This window comes from Helianthus annuus, chromosome 16, assembly GCF_002127325.2.
Source record: "Helianthus annuus cultivar XRQ/B chromosome 16, HanXRQr2.0-SUNRISE, whole genome shotgun sequence".
NCBI lineage: Eukaryota > Viridiplantae > Streptophyta > Magnoliopsida > Asterales > Asteraceae > Helianthus > Helianthus annuus.
The window spans coordinates 4,083,902-4,093,769 of NC_035448.2; the positions used below are offsets into that span (position 1 = coordinate 4,083,902).

The 9,868-nt window shown below is 34.6% G+C and overlaps 1 protein-coding gene across 1 annotated transcript; it reads right to left on the reverse strand.

Moving 5' to 3' along the window:
- Positions 1-1,212: 1,212 nt before the first annotated feature.
- Positions 1,213-2,204, reverse strand: LOC110918839. Its single transcript, XM_035985363.1, has 2 exons — positions 2,132-2,204; positions 1,213-2,069 (listed from the first exon to the last, which is right to left on the reverse strand). The coding sequence occupies exons 1-2, from the start codon at positions 2,202-2,204 to the stop codon at positions 1,213-1,215; spliced, it is 930 nt and encodes a 309-aa protein (XP_035841256.1).
- Between the last annotated feature and the right edge of the window lie 7,664 nt (positions 2,205-9,868).

The following is a 9,868-nucleotide window of genomic DNA, read 5'->3' on the forward strand; positions in this document are numbered from 1 at the left end:
TGGAACTTGTTTTATCCACATGTATAACTAATCTTTTCACCACATAACATCAACTATACGACCGAATCATTAAGATTTATCAGTCCAAAATCTTACAAGCATCAATAAATTTACAATATGCTTTAGTGAGTTTGAAACTTCGAATGTCATATTATAAATTAATCTTGATCACTATTCAATCATGTTTATAATGTGTGATCTTATATACAACTTTAATTATTCTATTCTATTCTATTCAATACCATATGTATAAATGAATAATGGATTCTGACATATAATTTATACATAATGTCAATTTATATGATACATGACGTTATAATATGTTATTATATATAATAAATTATAGTAAAACCATAAAAGTGAGATTATTTTTCAATACTTATGAGAAAATATATTATTTTGCCAATACTTATGAGAAAACATATATGCTTTTTATAGTGTAAGCAATCACAATCTTAAGTTATTTTAATAAGTATGTTTAATGTTAATTAGTTCCTTTGACAACTATTGATGAGATAAAAGTGTAAGAAATAGATATTTTTAATTTATTAACAAATTTAGGATAAATAAAACAAAATTAGCAATTATAGCACATGTAAACCTATTTTGATATTTATATTAACAATTCAAGCTATTCATAAAAAAATAGTGAGAACTTGAAGCTTCTTTCATAATATTTATTACTCTATTTTTAAACATAAAAAAATATCCCTCTCAACTTCCCAACATATGATCATTTATAATTTTGAAATACGTCTTTCTTTTTAGTACTAAATATCATTGTCAAATTACGCAGATATATAATTTGTATATATAATTCATATATAAAAGTGATAATCATCATCAAGTAAAGGAGGAACCCAATTAATATAGAGATCCCAAGAATATAGATACAAATATCTATAAATATAAACTTATTTACGTATATCCTTTGATTATAATAGCAAAAGAAAATATACTAAAAAGGGATTTAATGACCATTCTCTGACGAAAGTAAATTAGTTAATATAAATAGTAAATATCCAAGGCAATATAGTAAGTAACAACTAGCATGGTACTAAAGCTATATCAAAGAGGATACACAAAGGCATAAATTTAAGTCTATATGCTTTATAACCAAATTTTTTTTTTTTTTTGGAAGGCTAATATCATTAAAACACACAACCCGGACCGATAATCTCCAAGTCAGAGACTAACGGAGAACGGGAAAAATTACATCACCGGCAATACAAAATTACACCAATTTCGCCAATCTATACAACCCTCTTTATGCCTACACTTAAACCAAAGAAACGCCAAAGACTTCACATCCGCGACCAAAAGAGTAACGCTTGATACCGAGCCGTTAAAAATCTTATCGTTCCTAGCCTTCCAAATCCGCCAACACGCAATAATAATTATACCATACATGATATCTTTCTTCTTCGCAGTGTAAGGCAGATCGTTCAAAACAAGAAGCACATCGGATAAAGAAAAAACGTAAAACCTCGGAATATTACACCATGAAGCGATAGCGTCCCACATACCACTCGCAAATCTACACCCGGAGAACAGATGGTCCACCGACTCTTCAACTTCACCGCATAGCCCACATAAACCATTTTCAACGTAAATATTACGATGAAGAAGCGCATCTTTGGTAGGAATTCGGTTTAGACTAGCCCGCCACATAAAAATATTACACTTGTTCGGAATCCACTTGCACCATTGATAGACCGAGTTGTTGACAGAAAGAACCTCCCCTTTTATCCAATTTCGCGCGTCTTTAACTGAGTATCCGTCTCCGTCTTCTTGCCTCCAAACCCATCGGTCTACCTGTTTGCTTAATGAAACATTCGAAAGGAGCCGATGGCATTGAATTAACTCCTCTATTTCCATCTCAGTGGCTGGATAATGTTTCCAATTCCAGCAGACAGCATGCGACCCGTTACAATCTGGAATTCTATCAGCCACGTTGCAGCGTTTATCTTGTTCCAGGCAAAACAAGCTCGGAAACTTATATTTCAACGGTTCTGTAGAAAGCCAAGGATCGATCCAAAACTTTAGTTGTTTACCGTCGCCCACCACCCCTTTTATCAAGTTCATAAAACCGTTTCCATTCACTTTAAGCTTGTAACCAGCTTTAACCAACCTGTACCATGCGCCTGTAAAGCGAGAGTTGCAATGAATGGCCTCCCATCTTCTAGTTGACCCGTGAATGGCATCGACTACTTTCCTTCAAAGCGCATCTTTTGCTATGCGGTATCGCCATAGCCATTTCAACAACAACGCATAATTGTTATCTTCCAACCTGGATAAGCCCAAACCACCTTGTTTTACACTCCTAGTAACCCTATCCCAAGCCACCCAATGAATTTTGCTTTTGTCATCACACCCGCCCCATAAAAACTTTTTAATAATCGCCTCTAGTTTATTAATCACTACGACTGGGGCCTTATACAGGAAAAAATAGTACGTAGGAAGGCTTTCCAGAATAGCCTTAATGAGGGTTACTCTACCTGCCATAGAGACCACACTAGCCTTCCAAGAGGGTAAACGCTTTTTAAAAATGTCGATGATAGGGTCCCAATTACTGATACGATTCATGTTAGCACCCACCGTGATGCCCAGGTATCTAAAAGGAAAAATCCCCGCTTTGCATCCCATGTCGTTAGCGAAACCATCAACCTCTTCGGTGCTCTTCCCCACCCCGAACAAATTGGATTTGTTCAAGTTTATTCGGAGACCCGAACACAAATGGAATATACGAAGAATCCTCTTCACGGCATTTAAATTACAATGCGACCATTCACCCATAACCAAAGCATCGTCTGCGTACAAGAGATGAGAAATAATCGGCCCGTCATTATTTAAACGCACCCCGTGAAATAGGCCATTCGCACTCGCCGTCTTAATCAACGAAGACAAGCCCTCTATGACTATCAAAAATAGGAACGGTGAAATAGGGTCACCTTGTCTTATCCCCTTTTCGCAACTAAATTCGAACGTGGGCGATCCATTAACAAGAACCGAGGACCGAGCCGAATAAAGAACGCCTTCTATCCACTTACACCATCTAGATGGAAAGTTCATTTGCTTCATAATGGAAATCAGAAATCCCCAGTTAACATTATCGTACGCTTTCTCGAAATCGATCTTCAAGAAAAAAATATCTCTCCCCGTCTTTTTTGCCCACGAGAAAATCTCATTAATAATAAGGGGACCATCGAGAATGTACCTCCCCGAAAGAAAAGCCGACTGCGTCTCGTGAATAATACTACCCATCACCTTTTTTAGACGATTAGCTAGAACTCTAGAAATTACTTTACTAATCACACCAATCAAGGTAATGGGACGATACTCGTTCAAGCCCACCGGGTCTTTAACTTTAGGAATAAGCGTGATAAAGGAAGATCCCACTCCACGGCTAATTTGGCCTGTAACGAAAAATTCCTGCAAAACTCTAAAAAAGTCATTAGAAAAAAGCGGCCAAAACCGCTTGAGGAACCGAAAATTGAAACCATCCGGGCCCGGAGCCTTGTCGCTGCCACAATCAAACACGACCATTTTAATTTCAGCTTCAGAGAACGGAGACACCAGGCCTTCGGCTTCAGCCGAACTCAGCTGGCTAATCCCATGGCACTCTAACATCGGTCTATCAACCATCTCCTCCATAAAACGCCTCTTAAAGAAACTATGAATCTCCTTTTTCACTTCAGACGGCTTGAAAATCCATTTACCATCAACGTTCAAGCCCGGGATATTGTTAGACACCCTGCGCATGTTGATACAACCGTGGAAAAAACTATTGTTCTCGTCACCCTCCCGCGCCCAACGAACTCGAGCTTTTTGCTTAATATCTTTCTTATACATGTCCTCCAATTCCCTGATCCGGTTCTTAGCTTCGTCAAAAACCCATGCCTCGGTTTCACTCAAGTCTCTATCTTCTAAAATCTCGTCTAAATCTCGAACCTCTGCTTTCAAGTTTTCCACCTCCTCCACCTCCATAGCCGACCACGTTTTCTTCCATTCAATAATAAATTTTTAAATGAAATTAAACTTGGTCAATTTTTTTCATGAAACATAACATTGTTTATATGTTGTTTCAACACAAAATATACTTTTCACCCTTTATACGTCATATCTTGAAATAAGTAGCAGATAACAAAATATATTAACAAAATAATTTTAACATGACTGTTAATCAAAATGTACTTAGTAAAGTGGCTACCAAAAAGAATCCACACATACGCAACTCCAAAGGTGAGTGGTTACATACCCGACTCTACTATTTGGTTTTCAAAAATAATTATGTTAATCCATATAAAACCCAGATGAACATTATCATAGTTGGAAATCTTAAATTTTATAAATCTATTTATTAATTTACTAAATTTCTGCATTGATTTCAAAACACATTCGTATCAATTGTTAGTGGGCTTTGGTTTAGAAAATAGTTGACAAAGTTTTAAACAAAAGTAGAAAGCAACAACCGATAAAAGGATATGTTACTCATTGGAATGTATGCAAAAATCAAACAATATGATAAGAAGACATATATAATAGCAAGATATTGATTCTTTGTTACCTTTTTTCTGTAGAACAGTAGCAGATCATTAAGTCATCGGGTTCCCAACAATCACCGCATTGTGCAACTCTTATGATAATGTCATCCATCTTCAAAAGCAACTCGTGCTGATAACGTGTTGTAAAACAACAACCTACTAGCAATATATAGAGAAAAATGAGAGAATGGGAGATGGATTTCTTATTGATTGATTTCAACATCATAGACAAATGCCATTATATATAGGCCCTTACATTAGTACAATAGTAACTAAAGAGATATGAGTTATAGAGGTTGATAGTCACTACATAATGGATACACTAAAGGGATAGGAGTTATAGATGTGGATAGTCACCACATAATGGATACATTCATAACAGGTATATCATTAAAATAGTTGACAAGCTAATTTAATTATCAACACTGGTTCTATCATTGCATAATTGTTTTAGAGTTAAATGTGATTTTAGTCAGGGGCGATGCTTTGAAGGGGCCGGGAGGGGCGCCCGACCCCCCGAACTTTTCGGTCACTGGTGTTATATATGTAGTTTTCGTATATAAATTTTTGGGTATACATGTTTTCGACCCTCCGGTTCTATAGAAATTTTTGGGTATATACGTTTTCGACCCCCCCGTAAAAAAATTCAAGCTTCCCACTGATTTTAGTCCTTGTGATTTGATTAGTCCACAGTGTTCATTTTTCGTCTGTGGGTTTAAAAAAGTTTCACCATTGCCATTTTAGTCCACTGGGTAAGATTCATCTATTATTTTTGTTAATGAGAAAGGCAATTCGGTCATTTTATATGGCCGAATTGCTCTTCTAGTTCACAGAATTACATATAAAATGATCGAATTGCCCTTGTCGTTAACAGAAAAAATGGGTTAAGTTAACCTAGTGGACTAAAATGACGACGGTGAAATCTTTTTGGACCCATAGGCGAAAAATGAAACATTTAGATTAAATTGACAAAATGACCAAAACCATAGTGACAAAAATGGCATTTAACTCATACACGCATGACTCATTACGTTTGAAATCAAAATAGTTGGATCACACCCAAAAATATCCAATAATTCATTCTTATCACGACACACATGACTCATTGCGTTTGAAATCAAGTCTTCGTTATCTTCAACGTAAGGTACAAATAGAGTGGTTTTGGAAGATACAAGAACAAAGTTCACTAATAATTTCAAGGGAATAAACCAAAAAGTAATAAAGAACATAAGAACATATATGGTCCGGTTGAGTCCACTTCTGGACTATAGCGACACTTTTTTGAATTTTTCGTTTTGATTTATAGTTTACAATTTAAAATCCAGTATTAAGAGGTGTTTTTATTAACTCTAAAAGTGTTTTTTTTTTCAAAAATGTTATTGACTTATTACTTACTTTATCAAAAAAGTTCTAAAAAAATTGGATTTGTTTTTGTGACGGACAATAGTAAAATCACAAAAAAAAAAAAAAAAAAAAAGGATACGGTTAGTTTTTATGTTTAGTTGCTGTTTTAGAGCGTGATATTAGATTTGCAGTTTTATGTTCAAAAAGCTAAAAGTTATTTAAAAAATCAGGTTTTTATTGCTTTTGAAAAACAACCTTTTACACCTTTCTCACTTTTTTAACAAGCTAATAAGAAGCGGTTCAAAAATCAAAACTAGCGTTTAACAGTTGAAATCCTACAATGAGTTTAGTTGACAAATTAATGAAAAAAAAATGATAGCCTTGGTCACGGAGTTATCTTTCAATCCATGTGTGGCGTTACCGATTGCTCGGGGATTACCAATCCATCGCGCTCTTAATCTGGGTCACTGGTTTCATTTTGTCTTGGACTCATGAGGAAAGCGGCAACAACTCTCGACCAATAATGCATTCATCAGATAGACACGACTAGACACGTACAACGTCTTATCCGTTAAGACCGTCCCTAATAAAGTTCCTGAGTGGCCAGTGAACACAAACATTCAAATACATCCCATAGCAAAACGACCTTTGAATGTTTAGCCCATGACATTTGGCTAACATTAGAGATGTTTTAATTTCATTGAAATCTAGCATCATTAATAACTTAAGTTAAATATAATGTTTATCATAATATATCATCAATATCTTAAAGGAAATGTAACATTGTGTTTCAATGTTAAATATGATAGTGAAATATTGTACATAAAATTGAAATAGTATAAAATTATTAACCGTTAAACATCTAGCTTTTTATGTAAATGTTAAACTCACAAACAATCCTATTGGTGAGGGGAAAGTCTTTGCTTGTATTTTATGTTATTATTATTTTTTTTTCAAATATGCCATTGTGTTAATATGTTAACACGATACTAGTGGTTGGCAACTTGGCAATAAAGGTTTTTTTTATTTAAATTTATTATTAAATATATACCTTATGATGTGGTTGGCATTAAAGTTTTTACCAAAGATACCTTATGATAGATAAGGTAAGTTACTAAGTATCATTTTTCGTGTTTGGTAAAATCTAGTATATGTTATAGTATATGATACTATGTTTGTCATGATAGTAGTCTTGTTTGTTGAAGCTCTAGAAAAAAACATAACATGGTAGTCTCTTTTGTTATAATAAAATATAATATCATGTCATTATACACACAACTACTATGTTGGTTGAGATATATTATGATGAAACAAACCGAGAATGTCCAACATTTTACACATGTCATGTTTTAACATTTGAACGCGTTGTTGATGTCCTCATCAAAGGACGTTCATCCTTTTGTTTTCATGAATTTGGTTTCAAGTTGAGTAGTAAATGAACCGAGTTAAGCTTGAGCTCGTAAACTTAAGCTTGATTTGTTTTCTTTACATGTCTTGAGCTCAAGCTAAGACTTGTTTAAAACTCTATATCCAAAGCTCAAAATCTACTTATGAAAAAATGTCAAGCTCAAACTTGATACAAGTTCCACTCGTTCATTGTTTTAAAATTATTTCATTATCTTATTTATAATTTATATTTATAAGCATGTATAATTATCAAATACATATTCATGACTATAAATTTATGTATACTCTTTATATGGTGTGACAAATTCAAACACGTGTTATGAACTATTCAAATGAGTGGTTGTACACGTGTAATGTGCTGAGACCATGCCTTATCCAAATTCATGCAGAGCGTTCAATTCCTTATTTTATCCCCAATTTATAGCTCCCCTACATTTATGTAAAATTATTTATCCATATTACCTACATAAAATATTAATTTTATCCACTTAATTGGTATTCAAATCCCCTACATTTATGTAAAATTAATTATCCAGATACAAACATAATATATTAATTTTATCCACTAAACAGTAAATCCATAAATAAAGCCAAGTAAAAAAAACAAAAAAGCCAAAATAATAATAACAATAATAACAAAATAAAATAAGATAAAACTAAAAATGCAAAAAGTGAATTTATTGGACCAATTAAATAGATAGTGTTACACGCGTCTGGCTGCCGCTTCCATAGATGGTATAGTTTTACATTATAGACCCTTTATTATTTTTGCCTTTTCTTATTGCATCCCTTGTTTTTTTTTTTGAGATTGCAATTCTCAAACAAAAGTTGAAATATGGATTGACACACTTATAATAAGAGTAAATTACAAGTTTTGTCCTTTATGTTTACATCAAATTTCAGGCGCTGTTCTTTAGCGCAAAAGTTGACAGGCGGTGTCCTTTACCTTTCAAAATCTTGCACGTTTTGTCCTTTAGGCCAAACCCAGTTAGATTTTTTAGTTAAATCTAGTCATGTGCAAGGCACATGAGGGTACTATTGTAATTTCACCATTCAAGGGGCTATTGTGTAAGATAAATTATATCAAAGGCTATTATGTAAAAATAAAACAAAATAATTTAAGATATTATTTTTATAACCATATATATATATATATATATATTTCTGAAATTAGGAACTACCTATTACCACCATCCTCCACCTCCACCACCACCACTACCACCCTTCATCATCTACAACCACCATCTCCAAATCAACCCACCAACCAAAAACCCCCAAAACTAATAATTCTCAAAACCCCAAAAATTAAAATGAATCATCACTATAAGAACACCTCGTTTAGCGATTAAAACCACCTCGTGCAGTTAGATCTTCAAGCTGCAACCGCCCTTAAAACCACCTCGTTCAGCAGTTAGATCTTCAAGCTGTCACTCCACTGGAACTTCATAACCGAAATTCCATTAGATACCTGCATCCTTTTTGCCACTACTGATACATTCTTTACCAGTTCTAATTCATAAAGTAGAGAAACCTTGAGCATAGGGGTTCATAAAAAATCCAGCAATTCTTCTAGAATGTGATGACTTGACTCCCTCATCTTGGAATTCCCCTGAAAAGGGAAAATAAATCAAACCCATACTTTGCCCATTCTTGAGACACACTATAAACTTGCTTCCACATCCCGAATTCGATATGTAACCATATTCTATTCGTTAGTGAGTGCAGTGGTTTTTAGAGAGAGGGAGTGTGAGTACAGTGGTTTTTAGTGTTAGAGAGAGAGAAGAAAAAGGGAGAGAAAGTTAAAAGAGAGAGAGAGAGAGTGTGTGTGTGTGTGTGCAGAGGCTTTTTATTTTAATCTCTTTCCTATTTTTACAAAATAGTCCCAATATATATATTACTTACACAATAGCCCCTTGAATGGTGAAATTACAATAGTACCCTCATGTGCCTTGCACATGACTAGATTTAACCAAAAAATCTATCAGGGTTTGGCCTAAAGGACAAAACGTGCAAGATTTTGAAAGGTAAAGGACACCGCCTGTCAACTTTTGTGCTAAAGGACAGCGCCTGAAATTTGATGTAAACATAAAGGACAAAACTTGTAATTTACTCCTTATAATAATTATTAGGGTACATTACTTTTTGAGTCTCTGTGTTTTATGTGTTTTAACCATTTGAGTTCAAAAGCAAAAAGTTTAACAACCTGAGTCCCCATAAGCATTTTCTTTAACCATTGAGTCCAAATTTTTAACTCCATCCACCAAGTCTGTTAACTATGAGGGTAATTTGGTCATTTACACACAAAGTACAAGTCTTATATGCACATCAGTACAAGTCTCTTCTCGCTCTCTAAACACCACTGCACAACCACCATCCCCACCACTTCCCCACCATCATCCTCACCACTGCCACCACCATCGCACTATCGCCACCTTCAAACACCCACTACCACCGTCTCAGCCCCACCACCGTGATGGAGTCCTTCATGGCCGTTATGTGTTGTTCAAAAGAAACCGACTAGAGCACGTAAGTATGTAACAAACTACGTTTGTCCACTACCTAATCTCCACTCC